At 42.6% G+C, this 22611-nt stretch overlaps 1 protein-coding gene across 1 annotated transcript in view; it reads left to right on the forward strand.

Annotated features, from left to right (window-relative positions):
• LOC111963222 (pleckstrin homology domain-containing family G member 3) overlaps positions 1–22611 on the forward strand; it is a 46374-nt gene that overhangs the window by 5014 nt on the left and 18749 nt on the right. Inside the window, exon 2 of the mRNA XM_023986526.3 lies at positions 7859–7926. Coding sequence (XP_023842294.1) covers positions 7878–7926 — 49 coding nt within the window. The 5' untranslated portion in view covers positions 7859–7877. The remainder of the gene's footprint in view (positions 1–7858; positions 7927–22611) is intronic.

Raw genomic sequence — 22611 nt, forward strand, 5'->3', positions numbered from 1 at the left:
CATGTCATTTCAGCAAGCCACGATGCCCACAATCTCAGATTATTCACTTTTTTCACATAATAGCAGGAACAGAACTTKGTAGTATCAGAATGTATGATTGGACATAAACCTAATAACTTCAAGGAAGAAGATGCAGGGGTGAAAGTAGATTTTATTTCTTACCAGTATGGACTATTCCCCCCCCTTTTTTCCCCATTTTTAAAAAAATAGTCTAAATGCAATCATAGAATCTCTGTGGGGCTAGTAGTCTTAACTTTTTACATGTATTACCATTTTAATGTGGCATTAGCACAACCAGTCATGTTTTCATCTGATTGTCAATCACTTTAAAAAAGCGCTCCTTGTAGGCTACCCTCGCAAAATAATTCCAGCATYCAAACAGTGCACTGTGCAAAACACCTAAACGTGTATTGTAATGACGTTCTGCGATTTCGTCATTAGGCCTACACTTGTAGCTTGAATTGACGTGTCCAATGCTGTCTGTATGTGTGTCTCGGTATCAGCCACTCATCTCTTTTTTTTTTTTCTTTCCCCAATTTCGTGGTATCCAATTGTCCTATCGCTGCAACTCCCGTATGGACTCGGCAGAGGAGAAGGTCGAGAGCCATGCGTCCTCCCCCGAAACACAACCTAGCCAAGCCGCGCTGCTTCTTGACACAATGCCCGCTTAACCCGGAAGCCAGCCGCACCAATGTGTCAGAGGAAACACCGTGCACCTGGCGACCGAATTGCTAGTGCTCGACGGGACAAGAACATCCCTGCCGGCCAAACACTCCCCTAACCCTGACGGCACTGGGCCAATTGTGCGCCGCCCCATGGGTCTCCCAGTCACGGCCGGCTGCGACAGAGCCTGGACTCAAACCAGGATCTCTAGTGGCACAGTTAGCACTGAAATGCAGTGCCTTAGACCAGTGCGCCACTCTGGAGGCCCTACAGCCACTCATCTCTGCCTTGGCAAAATGTATGTGTTCTCATCAAACCACAATGCAATTTGGAGCGTATACCCCCCGGTTTCAAGTCAATTCGCAAATGTTTAATGTGGCTGACATGGTAATGTTTTTTKGGGGGGATTCCTAATGTCTTACTCATGTTTAGGAGGAAGTTTGGTCTAAATCGGATGTTAGGTACTATATTTATTGAAAATTATATTAATCTTATTTCAATAGCCCATTTTTAAAGCAATCAATTTCCTTTATTTCTTAGATCGAAATAATATTGCATGAATGCTATTCTTAACGATCTGAACCTTTTTTCTAGAGCTTTTTGAGGTGGAACGACCCATATGTTAAATGTCTGGGAGAAGTCGAAGGTTACGAAGATGCTATTCTAGAAGGAGCTGGTTTGACTGAAATTGAGTGAGAGTATGCGTCTGGTTTATTGTGTTCTCCTGTGAATGAAAGGCCGTTGGTCTCTTGTGGGCTGTGTCAAGGACATGGTGCAGGAGTAATGTGGGAAAGAGGGTCATTCTCTGACACTGAGAGAATTGTGAGTGTTTTTTCCCCCCTCTGTGGGTGTAGACAGGGGTAAGCGAGAGGTCAAGCAAGATAAACACGGCCCTAACACTGAAATAATAAAGGCTCTGTCTCAGTCAGCTCGGTTAGCTTTTTATTTTTCACTTTCTGAATATAAACATCCTGACAGTGTTCTGTCTGAATGAGGACATCCCCAGAGACTTGTGTAGTATTCCCAGAATCCCTTGAGACTTGTTGGGAAGACAGTTTGGGGAAGAGGGAATGTGATGTAGTCTGACTGTGAGAGAGGTGGAGCAGCCTACAATCTACTGCAGTATTCTCAGCCTGCCCCCTCTATTATGCTTTATTGATTCATGTCGCACGCAGAAACTGTTAATTTGCCAAGTGAATTGTACCCCACGATGAATTCGGGGAGGGGACTGTGGATCTGTCTCCGTCCATTAGTACGTTCGTACATTAGTCACACGTGATATCTCAGGCAGAACTGGCACGATTTTGACTAAACTTGGGTGAATGATGCGTCTTGCCATAGAGATCCGGCATTTACAGAATTACACTGATTGGCCCAAGGTGGGGGCTACAGTAGTTAACTGAAATTTGTTAGTCACACGCGATCGCTCAATTGGCCTGGGGGGGGGGGCGCTGCATCATTCATGGGGGACGACATGTTTACAGTTGCCTTGTTGCATGTAATAGGGAGCAGGTTCTCTACATGATTGAGCAACTGAGTCACTGAGATATCTTCTAGCCATGGAGGCCAAAATAATGGGGAACTGGGCATTTATATRCATGATCCTAAGCCTGATGGGATGTTCATTGCTTAATTAACTCAGGAACCACACCTGTGTGGAATCATCTGCTTTCAATATACTTTATATCCCTCATTTACTCRAGCATTTTCTTTTATTTTGCCAGTTACTTGTATATGGAACAAGGAAATTGCTCTCTGACACAGCAGCCAAAAGTGAAGTAATTTCTCCCTCAGACTCGGCTGCTATTCACATACAGAGGGGGGATTCGCACCTTTCGAGAAAGATTAGCAAAATGTCAAATGCTGAGCTATATTGTATGCAAAAAGAAAAGGGGGAAATTATTTTATACTAAGATTTTGTTTAACAAGTGATGTTTTTTTCTCTCAAAGGTAGGGATCACAGTTATTTGAACCCCTGTTTTCAATACCTCACCTTGGGAGGATAATGGCACTGAGCCTTTTTCTAATGTGGAGGGATTATCTTGGCAAAGGATAAATGCTCACTAACAGGGATGTAAACAAGCTTGTGTGAAACTTGAGCGAAATAAGCTTTTTGTGCTTATGGAACATTTCTTGCTCTTTTTAAAAAAAATTTTTTTTTTAATTTTATCCCATTTTCTCCCCAATTTTTCRTAGTATCCAATCGCTAGTAATTACTATCTTGTCTCATCGCTACAACTCCCGTACGGGCTCGGGAGAGACGAAGGTCGAAAGCCATGCGTCCTCCGAAGCACAACCCAACCAAGCCGCACTGCTTCTTAACACAGCGCGCCTCCAACCCGGAAGCCAGCTGCACCAATGTGTCGGAGGAAACACCGTGTACCTGGCCCCCTTGGTTAGTGCGCACTGCGCCCGGCCCGCCACAGGAGTCGCTGGAGCGCGATGAGACAAGGATATCCCTACCGGCCAAACCCTCCCTAACCCGGACGACGCTATGCCAATTGTGCGTCGCCCCACGGACCTCCCGGTCGCGGCCGGCTGCGACAGTCTGGCTCTTTTTTTATTTCAGCTCATGAGACATGGCACCAACACTGCATTTTATATTTTTGTTCAGTATAATATAATTTCCTACTTTTTTAGAGTATACCATATAGCWTAGTAATTGAATTGTTTAGTATAGTCATTAATGCTCATCTTTTATTAGGGTTGTTAATAATTTCCAACCCCACTGTATTTCATTGCCTCTGACAGATACCTCCCCCAGGCACTATGGAGTCAGTAAGTGATATGAAATTATTCCCTATGGTTCAAAATCAATATTATTGATGTTATCCTTGGTGCTCAATAGGAAATTCCCAGGTTGGTTAAATGTCACTTCCTTTCTGCTCAGTCTGTGCCCTCTGTCTGTAAACCTCTCTGGAGAGACGTAGAGTGGCATGTCTACCCAGAGGAGATGCCTGGGCTTGTCTTACCCTCCATAGTCTGCCCTCTGTTATTAGTTCAAGGTTTTACTTCCCTCCCAACACTGGGAGCTGTCAGTGGGGAATGATATTCCCCAGATAGTAATCACTCCCCAAGAATGCCAGGCGTTGTGTCTCAAGTACAGGGAAGACAGTGTCGGCTGCTTGTTATGGTTATCCGTTTGTGGTGGGGCATTGGACACACAGTTAATACAGTGACCTAATTAGAATTTTCATTCTCTCCCTTTCTCCAACTGAGCACAGTCTATTATCTCAGGGCAACATGTGCCTGTCACAACTGTCGACTGTTAGGAAAAAGTTTCCAGTTGGAATTCAAGCTCAAGCTTCAAGCTAAGATCACAGGAACAAGGGATGTTATCTACTCCGCTGAAAGGGATATTACAGACCAAGTGATCCATTGTAGCGCTCTAACTTAACAACCATCAGATTATTTGTGGTGGCATCTGGGTCCACTTAGAGAACAAGCTCCAGATCTCCAGAAGGGAGGTTCAGGTTGCGGCTAACACACTTATCAGCTGTGGGAACAAATGCTATCCATTTGTGTGTAACGAAGGCTGGCTCCAGCACAAGGGGCCCCCTTCACATGACTGTGTCAGCCTGGCTAGTGTTTTCCTAAGGATTTGAAGGAAGCTGTGCTTCCCACCTTTAGGAAAATAGTGATTTACAGTTTTCATAGCTCAGCAAACCTGAGATGATGGATAATAGAAGTTTAAAACGCAGTAAAACTAGGTTGGGGTGTGATAAATTGCTCTGCTGACCTTGTTCTTGCTAGAAGACCTCTTCATTAATATTACATTTTTCCATCCAAGTTTGTTTTCTCTGGTTTTTGTACATGGAAAATTTCACGGTAATGAAGTTACGCTGTGAATTTATAGTTTAGGTTGTAGCAAGCCTAACTAGGGTTTTCTAATGATCAATTAGCCTTTTAAAATTATAAACTTGGATTAGCTAACACAACATGCCATTGGAACACAGGTGTGATGGTTGCTGATAATGGGCCTCTGTGTAGATATTCTCTGTGTAGATATTCAATAAAAAATCAGCCGTTTCCAGCTACAATAGTCATTTACAACATTAACGATGTCTACACTATATTTCTGATCAATTTGATGTTATTTTAATGCACATGTGCTTTTCTTTCAAAGACAAGGACATTTCTAAGTGACCACAAACTTTTGAACGTGTGAGTGTCTTAACTTCTTTGGGACAGGGGGGCAGTATTGAGTAGCTTGGATAAAAAGGTGCCCAGAGTAAACTGCCTGCTACTCAGTCCTACAAGAGAGAATATGCATATATTTAGTAGATTTGGAAAGAAAACACTCTGAAGTTTCTAAAACTGTTTGAATGATGTCTGTGTGTATAACAGGACTCATATGGCAGGCAAAAGCCTGAGAAAAAATCCAACCAGGAAGTGGGAAATCTGAGGTTTGTAGATACAGTGGAAATGGGGTCATATTGCACTTCCTAAGGCTTCCACTAGATGTCAACAGTCTTTAGAACCTTGTTTGATGCTTCTACTGTGAAGGAGGGGGGCAATGGGAGCTGAATGAGTTAGAGGTCTGCCAGAGTGGCATGAGCTGGTCACGCGCGTTCACGTGAGGGGTAGCTTGCGTTCCATTGCAATTCTACAGACAAAGGAATTCTCCGGTTGGAACATTATTGAAGATTTAGGATAAAAATATCCGAAAGATTGATTCTATACTTAGTTTGACATGTTTCTACGAACTGTAATATGACTTTTCGTCTGAACTGTCGCCTGRACCTGCCCGCGCGTCGTGAGTTTGGATTGTGTACTAAACGCGTGAACAAAAAGGAGGTATTTGGACACAAATTATGGACTTTATCGAACAAATCAAACATTTATTGTGGAACTGGGATTCCTGGGAGTGCATTTTGATGAAGATCATCGAAGGTAAGTGAATATTTATAATGCTATTTCTGACTTTGTTGACTCCACAACATGGCGGATATCTGTATGGCTTGTTTGGGCTCTGAGCGCTGTACTCAGATTATTGCATGGTGTGCTTTTTCGGTAAAGCTTTTTTGAAATGCAACCGCTGTCAGATTTTAAGGAGAAGTTTATCTAAAGTACCATGCATAACACTTGTATTTTCATCAACATTTATGATGAGTATTTCTGTAAATTGATGTGGCTCTCTGCAAAATCACCGGATGTTTTGGAAGCAAAACATTACTGAACGCAACGCACCAATGTAATCTGAGATTTTTGTATATAAATATGAACTTTATCGAACAAAACATACATGTATTGTGTAACATGAAGTCCTATGAGTGTCATCTGATGAAGATCATCAAAGGTTAGTGATTCATTTGATCTCTTTCTGCTTTTTGTGACTCCTCTTTGGCTGGAAAAATGGCTGTGTTTTTCTGTGACTAGGTACTGACCTAACATAATCGTTTGGTGTGTTTCGCCGTAAAGCCTTTTTGAAATCTGACACTTTGGCTGGATTCACAACAAGTGTAGCTTTAATTTGGTGTATTGCATGTGTGATTTCATGAAAGTTTAATTTTTATAGTAATTTATTTGAATTTGGCGCTCTGCATTTTCACTGGATGTTGGCCATGTGGGACGCTTGCGTCCCACATATCCCAGAGAGAGGTCTACCTTCGAGCCATTTTTTTTCTTGTCTATCCACTCATTTACCAGGTGAGGGTTCAGAGATTAGTGTAGTCGTGGTTATGCAGCTGGGTTAGCTCTGAGGTCAGAGTTCCAGACCTGTCGGAAGTGGATTTGTTCAGTAGCTCAATGCATTAGGCGCTGCAGGCACATTTCTCACTGTTAAACAAGTGAATATAATGTGTTGAGCAGGGGACTTGTTTTCTCCCAGCGTTCCTGTGCAACATAGTTGACCAACTCCCGAGGCAGTGGGCTTGGCCTCAGCGAGTCAGCTTGCTCGGGGCAATGGCCACAGATTGCACTCGGAACAATCCACGATACTAATCCCTGACAAATTCCTGCCTCTCCAATCTAGCTGCGGTGAAATATGTGATTGTTTGAAAGATGGAGGCTTACTAGGAATCACAGTAGACGAGTTCTCAGGCCCAGTCTTTTGTATTCATTTGATTTAAGGAGGGAGAGAAGCAGTGATGTGGGAAACTGGCAGGGTGGCTGGAGGTGACACTCCTCATCAGTAAGACCAAAGTACTTTGGCGAGATGAGGGCCTACCTTAACTGCAGGCCACTGTGTTTGAACTTCCCAACCATAGGAGGTTGGTGGCACCGTAATTGGGGAGAATGGACTCTTGGTAATGGCTGCAGCAAAATAGGTGGAATGGCATCAAACATATGGTTTCCATTTGTTTGATGCCATTCCATTTGCTCCATTCTGGCCATTATTGTGAGCCGTTCTCACCTCAACAGCCTCCTGTGTCAACCTGTGTAGCCTATGAACAATTATGCCTGAAAGAGCTTTAGATGCATTTAAATCCTTGCCCTTACTAATTCAAAGGGCGATTTATGGAAGAGGGTAGCTAGTTATTGGAAATGTTTTTGTGGTTTGGTTACTGTAAGGCTTCAATTTGACTGAATTTCACCATTCCCGTCAACCTTTTCTTCAGGTGGTTGCAGCATTTGGATGTCTCATCCCAGCTAGGACCCTCCAGCTCTGTCTCATGTCACTCCCCCAGACTTCCAGTCACTGGTCTGGTATGAGCTCATGTTGTAATCTCAGGAATATACAAAGCCCTCTAGAGCCCCATACGTCAGAGCTTGTGCCAGCCACTCAAACATAGACTAACCATGCAGTAATCAGTGGAATGTGAGGAATTTCTCTATTAAATGCTGATAAGAATCCAGCTATTTTTCCCCATACCTGTGCAAGCTTAGAGGAGTGGGGAATGAATGTGTTTGTCTAGCATGGTACAGATTGTATAAGCACACAATACGATGGTGTAATAAGCACATAACTGGGGCAGCTGGGCAATGGGAAAGGTTTACAGCTGTGATGAAGCTGGTGATCATCTTCTGGGAGATGCACATACTGTGATCAATACTACGGAATGTAGAATCTAGATTGAGGTGACTGACAACAGGGCATCACAACATTGGCCATACATCAGAGGAACAAAATGTTTTGTTCTGTTGCTGTTTAACAGAGTTGCATTATTATGTGAAAGCTTATGTTTCATGTTGATTTTACTACAATGAGTCCACTTGTGCTGACTTGAGACCTGACTCTGTTCTGTCTTGGCAGGTCCTGAGGCCTGAGTGCCATGCCAGAGGAGTCCCACAGTACTCTCCATAAGGGCCCAATGGGGGAAGGTAAGACCAGCCTTTTAAAAAATCTTATTGACCTTTTTATAGTTAGTCGTACAGTATGTGACATCTCAGATGCACTGGCAAACAATGATCACTTGGCAGTCTTCAGCTCAAAGTCCATTACTAACCTCCTTTGACTTAATGTAATGTTTGTTTGGCGTCCTGGCATTGGAGAGCTAATGTAACATTGATAGAAGGGCATTCTAATCCAAAATTGCAGGTTATTTGCCGTCAGCCAAAGTACTGCATGGGTAGGTGGAAAGGGCTAGAAATCTGCAGAATAAAGGACATCTGAAGGATTGGAAAAGCAGAGCTCAGAGACCCATGAATTCCCTGCCCACAGTCTGTCAGGGCTGACCTGGCAGAGCGGTGCTTTGTGTGATTCCGGAGCTGGACTGCCCCTTCTGCATAGCTCGGACCAAAACAAGGATCAGGATGTGTCTGACTCTAAAACAATGATTATGCTTTGGCCAGCATATGTAGCTGACCTGCATGGTGGGGGGTGCTTCCTTAAATTCTATGTTATTTCAATTGCTAATAATCTTCAGTAAAAGAACTTGCCTGTGTCCACAATACCCCCCCCCCCCNGTAAAATCCATAGATTTAAAGCCTAATGAATTTATTTCAATTGACTAACTTCCTGTAACTTGGTAAAATCTTTAAATGTTGCGTTTTATGTTTTTGTTAAGTATGCATTTCTTTGCAAATAATATTTAATAAGAACTCTACACAGTGCTCCTGTGTCCACATTGTCCCCCCCCCCCCCAACCTCTCTTCTCCACTGAACACATTTGGCGCTGAGCTTCCACTCTGGCTGAAGAATGCCAATGTGTCAATGGCTCCCTTTTTCCTCCCCACCCGTCCCTTTGCCACCACCACGGCCAAATGAGGCCAGTGGCTGGGAGGGGGGGACGTGTGCCGCCCTCATGAAGAGTTGTCTCGTTCCCTCAGACTGCCTATAGCTCAGACTGCATTCAGACTCCCTTCACAATTGAAGCCTCTAAAACAAATCCCAACTTTTGATTTAGCCTGCTCTCAAATTGTAGTTTAAAAAAATGATGTCTCTCTCTTTTGAGGTAATGATTGGACGAAGTGAAGAGTCAAGAGGAATGTGTGTTGAAAGGTAAACAATGAAGTCTGTCATTGTCGTGACGATCCAGCTCAAATTCACCTCTGGGGTCAAAAGAGCCCAAAGGTTTATAACATGACCACTCAGCTGAAAGAAAATCTGGGGGATTGGTTTTAATGGTTACAGCCTTACAATTACTGTACACCTGACATGGCTAGCATGGGACAAACCCTGGGTTCAATACTCTGCTTCTGCTCCAAGGTGGCTTTATTTCATTTGATATATCAACTGAAATGTTTTAATATACACAGTCAGGCTGTGGTGGATTAGTACCCCCCCCCCCCCAGAGTCATTTAATACATTTTGAATTGACTGTTGGCTGAATGGAGGAAGTAAAACAACATTTTAGCATTGTTTAAGCTTTCTTTGGTGTTTTATCTGTGTTTTTAGATCAATTGTTGGTGCATTATCCGCACCAATGCAAACTCTGACTTCTTCTAAGCAAACGTCAAACCAAATGGGTATGAGTCAATATCGCCATGCTGTATGAAAGCTAAAGCACCGCTGTGTGAAGCTGCTGATGAAACAACATGTTTGAACCCAGTACCAACACACCTCAGGACCAGGGTGCCAAAGATAAGAGCTACCCCTGACCTACTTAGTAATGAGGACTGGAATTGGAATGTAGCTGTGTTTGCAGAATGTATGGAGCTTTAAAGGGGTAGGAGACTGAGGAATTCAATGGGAACCAGTCCAAGCAGCAGCTTTTCCAGCCCAGTGGGCCTGGGGCTACAGACTGTGGCGACCTGGCCAGGCAGGGATGACTGCTCCTCTCTGAGTGCTGCTTGTTAATGGGGGCCTCCAGAGCTTAACTCTTTTACCCCTCATTCTGCTCCTCTATCAGTCAGCCATAGGTTAGCTGGCTGCACCAGATCCGGTCACATGCATACTGGTCCCATGTGGAGACTGCTTAGAAAGGGTTTTAATGCTAGTGGCATTCAGTGGCACTGGCAGTGACTTTTAGTCTGACCCAGTCCAAATCTGTATGTGCTTCAGCCAACTCTTCTATTGCTGTCATGCCATGACCTATAGACTGCATATACAGATCTGGGACCAAGCTAAGCAACACAAACTGTAAGATGGACACTGGACTTCTACAGAGACAACCTCCTATTCATCAATGTTTTTGTGCAGATGGTGAAAAGGATCAGGTCTGAGCTCTTTTGTTGCCAAGGCATTTATATAGCACCACATTCAATGTCTTCTACTGCATTGTTCAGGACCATGCCTCCCACTCCCCACAATCAGTCACATTGATTCATTTCAATGTGAATGATTTTACTGCCCCTTACAATTACATTCCACCCAGAACTCTTCCAGTAGATTATGCACATTAGTCATAGACTCTGAGTCTCATTCCAAGGTCTGGGGAAGTTTGCATTGTTATTGTGCTGTCTGTTAAAAGTTCTCCAGAATCTTGTTCCATTTAGAAAACCCCACATTAGTTTCCTCTGTGATACGATGCTGCTTGTATTTGGAGTTGTTTTCTTTTCCTGTGTAATGTCTGTCAGTGAACCTCAGTTGAGAACATATGCTGCATGTCCTGGAAGGGCTCAAGGGAAATCCCAGGACATCCCTCCCTGACCCCCCCTCAACTCCTCCTCTCTGCCCAGCTGTCCCCCAGAGTGTTGCCCTCCCTCTGTGGGGCTCACTCTGCAGGGAAGTGCTAATGGGCCATGGGCCTGTCTGTGGACACACAGCCTAGTGGTAAAGTTTACAATGTGCTCACACCTCGGACCTCCATCAGACCCAGATGGCGTGTGTTGTCCAGAGGAAATGGGACTTTAAATAAACCCCAGCTGAAGTGGCTCTTTGGGGGTTATGTTGAATGGAGTCTTATAAGTGGATCATCACATGCCTGTGTACTGAGGTCAATTTGGCACTGCTGGATCCTTCACCCCTCAAACGTTGCTTTGCAAGTAAACTAACAGGATTAAATCAGAGTCTTTTGAACAGAAGTGTCTTTCAAAACTTTGAATCTCAACCACTTTCTCCTTCTCTTATTAGTATTGGAATGGTGGTTCAGAGGTGCAGTGCAGAGAAATGTTTCCCTTGTCCCCCAATTTAGTCTTATCACCGTAAATTACAAGGTTTGTTTTTGAGTTATCAGGTCTCTAGTCCAGAATAAATTGGTGGGAAATTATAGTGTGAATGTATATAGTTGACAGTTGAGCTTTACCTGTTTCCTCGTCAGAAACCAGGCAACTGAAATGGAAGAATGCACATTAAACAAGTGTACAGTGAACTTTCAAATATTTAAGAACARGTCTGAAGGATAGAATATTCACATTGTCATGGCAAATAAGCGTTGTCAACCACAAACAGTTTCACTTGTTAGCACAGGAGTTCCTCAAACTTCCCAACAACTAGCTAGATCTCTGACCTTGACATTTTGTGTGGAATGCAGGTTCAGGTTATGTGTGCTCAGCCTTAGTCACTGCTGCTATTCGGGTGTATTTACTGACCTCCAAGCTAATCATTAACATCCACTTTAATGTCCTTTTAGAGGTAAAAGTAAAGTGTAAATAAAACAGTCTAGAAGCAAGAAAGAGATTGCTTACTGGTTAACTCCCCTCAACAATGCAGTACGATATTCAATTCTTAATACAAAAGCCCAAATACAAAATGTAAAAAATAAGTTGTAATAAAAATTTGAAGGAAGAAAATTCAGAATCATTGTCTTGTCACTAGTGATGATTCATGGCAATGATAGGGAGTTTTTCCTGTCCTTTAGTTGCAATGTGCACGATGATGGTGTAGACTTATGACTAATCCTCAGCTTCAGCCTCTGTGCATATGCTGCTTCCTGGGGAGGAGTCTTTCACCACAGCCAAGTGGGGAGGAGTCTTTCCCAAGGGGATAAACTCCAGACACCCCATGTTCCTTTTGTCTGATCTCTGTGGAGGAACTGATAACCACGGCCAGGGTTGTAAGGGTGTGTGTTAAAGGATGGAGGAATATTGGGGCATTGAAGCGGTCATTGAGATGTAGAGAGAAATGCCATTCTTGGCTTTATCCTATAGCAAAACAGGGTGATGCCAAGCCCTTGACTCTGAAAGGATAAGTTAACCGATATAAGGGGCGCCTTCGGATCCACAGGAGATTTTTCCTGTGAGTGAATGACAACATACAAAAAGTAGTCATCGTTCAATTAGAGGGTTGGATTTTCCAGCTTATGTGGCTTGGGGAGGTCCCCTTTATGGCTAGCAGGGATTCTCCGCTAGATATTCAGATTGTGAATGCACAGTCAAGAGAAACCGATGTAAAGAAATCAAGAATGCCTTGCAGCAATTATTCAGGAAAGTAAATAGCGTGCTCATGGACTGTAAATTGCTCAAGTATTTCTACAACTTGTTTTGACAGGGTTTAACATGATCTTGGATTATAACTATTCTTATGAATCAAGGCATAACAAAGGGAACAAAATGTTCAAGTTCTTGGGATTTTACAACAAAAAGGTTGTATAACAAGCTGTCTGGGATGGCAGTTTGCCATTTTGTGAACCCCTGCCTCAACGGTGTGAATAAGATCCAATATGAATTATGTGTCCAGCAGAGTGCTCTGTAGTTTCAGTCAATGTCTGGTACAAAACAACAAGGCCTTGTTAGACATGATTCGCCATCTTCAATAATTACGCAGCTTCATTTGATACATGAGTCAGGATGATTAGAAGAACAGCTATGTGAAGCAGTACTAACAGAATAAGTGGGGCCACATTGGTGCCTGCTTGGGAGGAAGGACATTCACAATGAAGGGACTTTATATATGGTTCATTTTCATCCTGGTGAACACCATGCCACTTGCATGCAAATATCAGACCGCAACAGGAAATGAGTCCAGGGTTCAGGAGAACTGTATAACACTATGGTGTTGGAGACAGAGTGCCGCCTCATGCTCTCAACCTCTTTAGAGAGCGAAGAGGACATATTCCTCTGTTTTCAAAGGTGCCCCTGCAACTAGAGGAGGGAGAGGGATTTGCATTCTGGGTGTTGGAGACGGACACTCATGTTCCTCTTTCCTAGCTCCTGATTTGGTTAGAACATTCAAGGATGAAGATGGGTCACTTTTAATGGAGAGGGTTTCCTATCAAACAACATAAGGATTATGATGACTACCAAGTATCCATTTTGCCATCCACTTTTGTTCATAAGGAAATGTCTGACTGGATGTGAGGGGTGCAAGCTGCAGATGTAGAGTCATAGGGGTGTGTCTGGCACAGAGGAAAGGTGCTCACTCATCAGATGAAAGTTTCCCCGACTCTCTACTGCGGTTCAGTAGATTGGAGGTGAGCAGAAGGGAGTTTATACTTACATGCCTAATAAGGGAGGGATGTCTCAGACTTAGATAGGACAACAGTGGAATTTCTCACCTTCCTCATAGTGAGGACCTGGGTGGTGAGGACCAAGTCACTGCACTCTTTTGTTAAAGGTATGTCCAGAGATTTTACAAAATACGTTTCATTTGAATATTTGTTCTGAGGTGTATTTTTAAATTTAGAAGATATTATTAGAAACTCTATCAAAAGCATAATTGTCATGGTTTAATCCCAATTTTAGTTTAGTTTCAACATCACTATGGATGGATTTAGGCCCTTCTGTTATCTTATGTTTTTTTTTATACTCTTTTGTTGTTATTTATTATCTAACATCTTTGCATTGAGTCCTTTTAACCTATGTAATCAGTTCCTCCTATGGAAGGCAGGACATGTTGTGTAATGTGTCTTAGATAGAACTGTCTAAGAGCTCTGAGTCTCTCCATAGCAACTGCTTTGACTGGGCTGTAAATATAGCCCATGAGGAAAAACAACTCTTTGTCCAGTGTAGAATTTACATATGAACATGGAAGCCAGAGCAGGTTGGTTTGCATTACGTCCACATGTCAATCTCGCAATGTTTTGAAACCGACAGGTAATGCAGTCTTCTCAGTATTGTGACCAAAAGTTGTTGGAAAAAGAATATAGCTTCCTGATGGGAATTAATCCTATTGTATCACAGGGACCATGAGAGAAAATTAGGGATTATTTCTCATCTTTGATTTATAGTGCTCTTTAACAAGACAGACAAATGTCATCCTGTCAGTGAAATGTCCCATTGAGGGATGTCTTTACTGAGAGACAATTTGCATGCTCGGTGTGGAGAAGGTGAACAACAAGGTGTTGTCAGAACTACAGTACATGTCTACCTTACTTGGTACTGTATGTCGTTGACATCAATCTTCTCATCACAAACAGATGGGGTCATATGAGTTTTATGGTGTCAACCTCTGACGAATGAAAGCTGAAATGGAACCATCTATAGATTACATCTGTTCTAGACTGTCTGATTACTCAGTGACCCTTCAGAACGTCTCGCCTTCATCTCAGGCTGTGGAAATACTATACTAGTGTTCAAAGCCAGGGGCTGCTGTACTCATCATAAATTTCCAGGGCCAAAAGTATCTTAAGGATAAGTTGTTTCTAACAATGAATTTAGCATTAAGATGCTTTCAGGAAAACGGGCCCAGAGCTCCTCTTCCAACTAAACCTGGCTTGGCTCAAAGGGAAGTCTCATGGACCTGGAATTCTCATTCGTTAAGATGCCTGACATTGTTCAGTAGTCAAAAACATGCAGGCCCCATTCCCATAGAWGATACTGTTGAACAATGTTCTTCTAAGTTGAACTATAGCTTCCCAGGGGCCGGGCTGTGGACTCCAGGGAGTAACAGAGGTCATGCTTGTGGCATTTACATTCAGTAGTCTGTGAAGTTTAACTTTGGTTTAATAGGCTGTAGCAACCAGGAATTCAAATAATTACAACTAGGGGTTCAGAATGAATACAGCAGGCATGTCAGCTATTTTACCTCAACAAGGTGATTAAAACAGCCCATAATACTCCGTTCAGACATTAGCAGTTGATCTGATGAAATCCCTTGTACTGTGTGTTACAATGTGACTTATTTTTTACTTATTCCTCTGTCATACTGTAGCTATTTGAAACAGAGATCATACTTTGTGTAACTCTGTATTGTTGAAGGTGAGGCTAAAATGTACTCCAAATACTATACTCTGTTTTTAACCTTGACTTGGTTAATACTTCTGTTTGACTATGTTAATGATTGTATTCAATTGGTAGCCTCAAACAGAATTGGACTAAAACGACCTTGGGGCAATTCCACGATAATGGAATTGCACTGACTGAAGATTTTTCACGAAAAAATTTATGCCAAGTTTTAACAAATCCTACAACTCTATGCACAGGGACTACTTTTAACAAGTTACACAGAACATTTGACAAAAACACATTTAATGGAATAATTGCAGATTAAAAGTTAAAAATAATTTCTGTAAAATCTCCATCAGTTTGTGACCATGTTTTCCAGAAACTCTGTTAAATATCTGGTCCGGATTAAGATTCATCCATGTCTGCAAAAAGAATGGGGTGACTTTGAAAGTCTATTTTGGTTATTGAACTACAAAAAGTGAAGTGGATTTACACCCAGTAACAGTATTGCGGTAATTTCAGAATTGGGTCTCTGATCTGTACTACACATAAATGCATAATTATGAATGTCATTCTATTCATGGAGATGTATCCTAAATAGGTACACAAAGATGGAAATATGCAATATCCTCCTCTGCATATCTGGGTATTATTCTACACACTGGCTATTATTTTAATGACCTCCGACAACAAACTACACCAAATTTGGTTGGTCTRTACCAATCAGACGTACAGTAGAATACAGTACATGAATGTACTCAACTCTGTGATCTACTATTTCCTGTACTGAACTACTGTACAGGTCTGTCCTGTACTGAACTATGCTTTGCTTTACTGTAATGTCCAAACTTGTGAAACATACACGTCTATGATTTGGTCCGGAATGGAAAAAATCTGAACCACTCATGGATGCCTATGTTTGGGCCAAATTAAAGGCCGGTCCAGATGTCTGTGGACGTTGAAATCAAGGCCAGGGCGGACTGACCACATTTAAACTATTTTTCAACATCCATGGACATCCGGTGTCGGTCGGCGCTCAGTGGGTGAGGATTCTGGCTAGAGTAAATGGAAAGGGAGGGGGCTCATGGGTAGGTGTCAGTAAGAGCCAGGAAAGGTGACATTAATGAGAAAGAGGGAGGGCTTGTCCATACTTTACACACTCTTGCTTTGACCACCAGACGATAAAGAGAAAGAAAATGGTTATCAGCTGAACATAACAGTATACCAGTGGAAGGGAGGACAGTAACAGGTGACCCAACTGTGGTTTGTGACTACTATGATTTCCCATTGTAGCCAATTGAAATACAGAAGTTACGTTAGATTTTTCAGTAATTCTGTTACTGATTTGGTAACAGAATTTCACATTTTAATCCCTTAATAATTCCTAAACAAAATTGATATCAGTAAAAGCAAGAACTAATCAATAGTCCTATCTTTACGTGTTACTTCTGTGAACTTTCAATGACCTCCCTCCTAATGAGGGAGAGAAATTAGAAAATATCTTCGACATGTGGGTTTTTGGTAACGGAATTTCAAAGCAATGTTTGTTAAACTTACAGTAGGCAGAAACAAATCTCCTAAACTAAATATGTGTTATAAGTTGGCAAGGGTCTTTACTTCAACATTGTGTTTTGATGTATTTCTAATGCCTTTTAAGACTTTTTCTGGTAGATGGTTTCTAAGACTCCTTTTCCATCTGTTTGAAGAAATCAAAGCCTTTGTTTGATTTTCTTTGGATGGAAAAGGGTTGACACATGACCAAAAATATTAACATAATATGTAAGTGTGACTGGGAGACCCATGAGGCGGTGCACAATTGGCCCAGCATTGTCCTGGACGGTTTGGCAGGCCAGGATTTCCTTGTCCCATCGCGCTCTAGCGACTCCTTGTGGCAGGCCGGGCATCTGCAAGCTGACACCGGTCATCAGTTAGACTGTTTCCTCCTACACATTGGTGCGGCTGGCTTCCAGGTTAAGCGAGCAGTGTGTCAAGAAGTGCGTGTTTAGGAGGATGCATGGCTCTCGACCGTCGCCTCTCCCGAGTCCATAGGGGAGTTTCAGCGATGGGACAAGACCGTAACTACCAATTGGGTAAAAGTACAACAAATATAAACTCTGCATGAGGCAAATGGGGGTCACACCAGATACTGACTGGTTTTCTGATCCATACTTATTTTTTTATTTTTTTTAAGGTATCTGACCAACAGATGCATGTCTGTATTCCCAGTCATGAGAAATCCATAGATTAGGTCCTAATGAATTTATTTCAATTGACTGATTTCCTTATATGAACTGTAACTCAGTAAAATCATTGAAAATGTTGCGTTTTCTATTTTTGTTCAGTGTATATATACACTGCTCAAAAAAATAAAGGGAACACTAAAATAACACATCCTAGATCTGAATGAATGAAATATTCTTATTAAATACTTTTTTCTTTACATAGTTGAATGTGCTGACAACAAAATCACACATTATCAATGGAACTCAAATTTATCAACCCATGGAGGTCTGGATTTGGAGTCACACTCAAAATTAAAGTGGAAAACCAACACTAAAGGCTGATCCAACTTTGATGTAATGTCCTTAACAAGTCAAAATGAGGCTCAGTAGTGTGTGTGGCCTCCACGTGCCTGTATGACCTCCCTACAACGCCTGGGCATGCTCCTGATGAGGTGGCGGATGGTCTCCTGAGGGATCTCCTCCCAGACCTGGACTAAAACATCCGCAAACCTGGACAGTCTGTGGTGCAACGTGGCGTTGGTGGATGGAGCGAGACACGATGTGCTCAATTAGATTCAGGTCTGGGGAACGGGGCGGCCAGTCCATAGCATCAATGCCTTCCTCTTGCAGGAACTGCTGACACACTCCAGCCACATGAGGTCTAGCATTGTCTTGCATTAGGAGGAACCCAGGGCCGCACACAGCATATGGTCTCACAAGGGGTCTGAGGATCAATTCTCGGTACCTAATGGCAGTCAGGCTACCTCTGGCGAGCACATGGAGGGCTGTGCGGCCCCCAAAGAAATGCCACCCACACCATGACTGACCCACCACCAAACCGGTCATGCTGGAGAATGTTGAGGCAGCAGATCGTTCTCCACGGCGTCTCCAGACTCTGTCACATGTGCTCAGTGTGAACCTGCTTTCATCTGTGAAGAGCACAGGGCGCCAGTGGCGATTTGCCAATCTTGGTGTTCTCTGGCAAATGCCAAACGTCCTGCACGGTGTTGGGCTGTAAGCACAACCCCCACCTGTGGACGTCGGGCCTCATACCACCCTCATGTAGTCTGTTTCTGACCGTTTGAGCAGACACATGCACATTTGTGGCCTGCTGGAGGTCATTTTGCAGGGCGCTGGCAGTGCTGCTCTGGCAGTGCTCCTCCTGCTCCTCCTTGCACAAAGGCGGAGGTAGCGGTCTGCTGCTGGGTTGTTGCCTCCTACGGCCTCCTCCACGTCTCCTGATGTACTGGCCTGTCTCCTGGTAGCGCCTCCATGCTCTGGACACTACGCTGACAGACACAGCAAAGCTTCTTGCCACAGCTCGCATTGATGTGCCATCCTGGATGAGCTGCACTACCTGAGCCACTTGTGTGGGTTGTAGACTCCGTCTCATGCTACCACTAGAGTGAAAGCACCGCCAGCATTCAAAAGTGACCAAAACATCAGCCAGGAAGCATAGGAACTGAGAAGTGGTCTGTGGTCACCACCTGCAGAACCACTCCTTTATTGGGGGTGTCTTGCTAATTGCCTATAATTTCCACCTTTTGTCTATTCTATTTGCACAACAGCATGTGAAATGTTTTGTCAATCAGTGTTGCTTCCTAAGTGGACAGTTTGATTTCACAGAAGTGTGATTGACTTGGAGTTACATTGTGTTGTTTAAGTGTTCCTTTTTATTTTTTTGAGCAGTGTATATTCCTTAATTTAAAAAAATATATAGACTAACCTTTCATTTGACACCCAATTTAACAGGCTCCTATGAACTTCACATGTTGGTGCTCATGGGTCCTCTTTTAAGATGGAAATGACCCTTACCAAGCCTTTATGTGACTGAGCTAAAGCAGGAGGGTGTGGGAGTTTGACTGCGCCACCATCTCTTGGATTGAATAATATTGTGGATATAAAGAAGTMTTTTTTAAAAGCTGTAACCTGCAGACCATCCAACTGAGAACAGGCCGCAGGGAGGTCAACACATGTAAATCTTCTTGCAAATCAGCCTCCAAATATTTACACAAAGCTTTGAATACTCTAACTATGTGAAAGTATCTGAGTGTGTGTGTGTGTGTAATATGAAGTCTCAATGGTGAAGATGATAAACCCCCTATGAAAAGTCAGCTGTTGCTTTGTCATGGTGTGTTGGTTTTCCTGTGATGGATGTGCATACTGTACATTTTCTAAATATCTCCTGCATCAAAAGCTGCGGAGGAACACTTAACAGTTCCCCCTCATGAGTGAGGAAATGAGTGGTTCGTTCTGACACTCTCAGAGAAGAATGTACACATCTGTCTGAAGATGTTATGTTTTGAAAACCTCAGCTCAGTAACCTACAGTTCTGTGTTCTGTCAGGACCACATGCATCACATTAAACTAGACTCAGGGCATCTTCCCACACACKTCTCCCCTTCTGAGTATTAACAGGTCCCAGAGCAGTTATTTACCTGCAGCTATTGGCTCAACCAGGGCCTGTAAATGGGCTGTTCAAGGATCCCCAGCTGACTCTGTATCTCAAGAGAATTGTTGCTATAGTATGCTAACGTATTACTGGAACTAAATTAGGTTTCTCATTGTAAACACTTTTTATAAGGGATGACATCTGGTCACCACCTGTATTCAGATTAAGTCAAATCGGTGTGTGTGTTCAGAATTGTGAGGTATCTCCTCTGAACATCTGTAGGGCTGTGTTTACTGACATATTTGKCTTGTTTCTCTGTTAGTGAAGGGACAGGTGTTGGTGTATGGCAGTGTGGGGGTGGAATCACAGTTGTATCACCCAGTGTGGGAGTTTATTGGTCATGGCAGTGCGGTGTGCATGCAGGCCTGTGCCAGGGAAGATACGTTGAGCCTCTGGGATCAGTACTAAATGTTTGCAGATGCTGGAGAGACTGAGGCACCAGGATAGACCAGACACTGCCTTAAGTTCTGAGCGGGAGTCTGATAGTGTCAATACAGTATGTATAATGTATTGACACTGTGAGGATTTCAATTCTGAGGTACATGAGATGAATGCCTATGGCCAAGTCATTAGCCGTCTTTTTCTTCTTTGCTATTTTGTCAGTCATGGTTTATGCCTGTGATGTACCAGAGATGGAGGTCATCATTGTCCTCTCTGGTAATCCTGCGTCTGACTTCCTTATCCACAGAGGAAACACTGCCCTGCGTCACAGTAGGCTTGCTAATTTAGCGCTAACCTTATTTTCAGACCCACATGTTTACCAGGGCTTTTAATTTGCATTTCTTAGCATTGCCTGCTACAACGAAGCCACTCCGCGTGTGGTTGATGGAATCGTACGGAGGACCTCAAACCAATGGAGTGTGGTATCAGGCAAATATAGACTACCTTATATCTTCAGTGGGTACTCCGAGCAGGGAAAGAGAGAAGATTGATGGTACTAGGGCAGTTAGTGACCGTATTACCGCCACACCGGCGGAGACATGACCGCAGTCAATTTCCATGTGACTTTAGTCAATGTAACTAAGCTTCTCTAAGCTCTGATTCTGCTGATGGTYATTAGTAGCCTACCAAACTTGCTAACTGTCTGGTACTCTGCACTATATTGTTTCTCTAATCCCTCTGACAGCAATGCAGATCGATCAAAAATCAAACACTTCATGAGAGCTCATGATGCGCAACATTTCTATAGGCTATGCCTGTGTCAGAAAACAGCGTGATAGAGGCCATTAAAAAGAGGATCCCATCAGATTTCTTTAGAATATGCTTACTATATTTATTTCTCAACTTTCCTAATATTTAAGCACATTGCTTGGCTTTACAACAGGAGTATAGCCTACCTGACTGGCATGAAAATAAACCACAGGAAAAGCGTCCTCCATTTGCTATTTTAGTGCATAGATGACATGTATATTTTTGCCCCTGGTGCATGATAATGCTTCATTCTAAATAAAAACTAATTTCACACGTATATGTAAAGACGAGGTTAAATCAAGAATAGTCTGATGGGTGACAATATTAGCCTATCGCTTGTGAATGATGTATTATCACTAGTGAATGATGCCCAGGTTGTGTGCAGTAAGGCAGACAGCTCATGCCTTTTTTTTTTTACTTTTTCAAATCATAGTCCCACACCTCATGTATCCTGGCCAATATGTTTTGATGAGGTTTGTAACACAACTAAAGTGGCCAAATAACTTCTTCAAATGAAGCGCATTAATCTACTTTACAACCGGTGAAGAGCCTAACTGGCATACATAGGTGGTGCATGACTTTCACGTTTGGGGAAGATCATTTTCACCATAAAAATGCACCTTTTATAATAAAGCATTACATGCATAATCACATTTGTGGTAACTTATGAGAATTGTGTTATCCCGCTAAATGATTGCATTTTGGAACATTCGCCCTTATATCCTACTGCCGTGTACGCATTGCTGCGCTAATAATGTGAAGAAATGGCCTAATAGTTTATCAAAATTAAGCTAAATGTTCTGATCTTTTGCAACAGCCTCATTGCTTTAGAAAAATAATAATTAAAATGGATGCGAGTGGTGGTATTAATTTGGGATCTACCGCATCCCACAACTGTCCCAGAGTATGTTTGGAATATTTATTTCTCGCACAGGTCAATTGACCAATGGAATAAGTCAACGTTTGTACTATGGGGGATAGTAGATTGAAATAGGCTAGTGCTTTTGCTGTTCGTTAAGCCTACTCATCTTGTTGTGGACAGTTCTTCGAACATCTTCAATATGCACCTCTGTCTGTCTTCACTTGTAGCCTACTTCAGAGTAGAGATGGATGCCTGTGAGAAGAACCCGATCAGGTGATGGGCATTAGCTCATAAGAATTGAGATATCTGAGCGAGATGTGAGAGGTTCTTCGGGACATGCAGCCGGAAGAAGGGAATTATTATGTTCTGCCCAAGGGCACAACGGCTACTGGCCACAAAAGGCATGGCTTTTTTTTTTTTTTTTTTTAGGGCATTACGGGCACACTAGGGGTATACCGTCGGGAAATTCGAGGCATTGTCAAGTTGTGTGCAGCCTATGCAAGAAACAAAGCAGAGCTCATGCCTTTCATGTGTCTTTTTTCAAATCATCATTAGTCACGTCATGCAGCCTTAGAATGTATGGAAAATCTTAACATATAGCCCAATGTTTGTAACAACTAAAGTTACATAAATAACTCTAAATTAAGSATATAGGAGTACCTATTTCTTTGTTAACCGCACTCCCTCAAATTGTTTGGAGAAAATATCCTTTCTATTTTAATCAGCTTTGTTCAACTGTATTCTTCATACTATAAAATAATGCCATGGAATTCTAAACAAATCTTATCTGCTTAATTATCTAGTGTAGCCCACAGTCATTTGGCATAGCCAGATCAGGRCCTAACATAAGGACA

This window comes from Salvelinus sp. IW2-2015, linkage group LG4q.2, assembly GCF_002910315.2.
Source record: "Salvelinus sp. IW2-2015 linkage group LG4q.2, ASM291031v2, whole genome shotgun sequence".
In the NCBI taxonomy this organism is placed as follows: Eukaryota; Metazoa; Chordata; class Actinopteri; order Salmoniformes; family Salmonidae; genus Salvelinus; species Salvelinus sp. IW2-2015.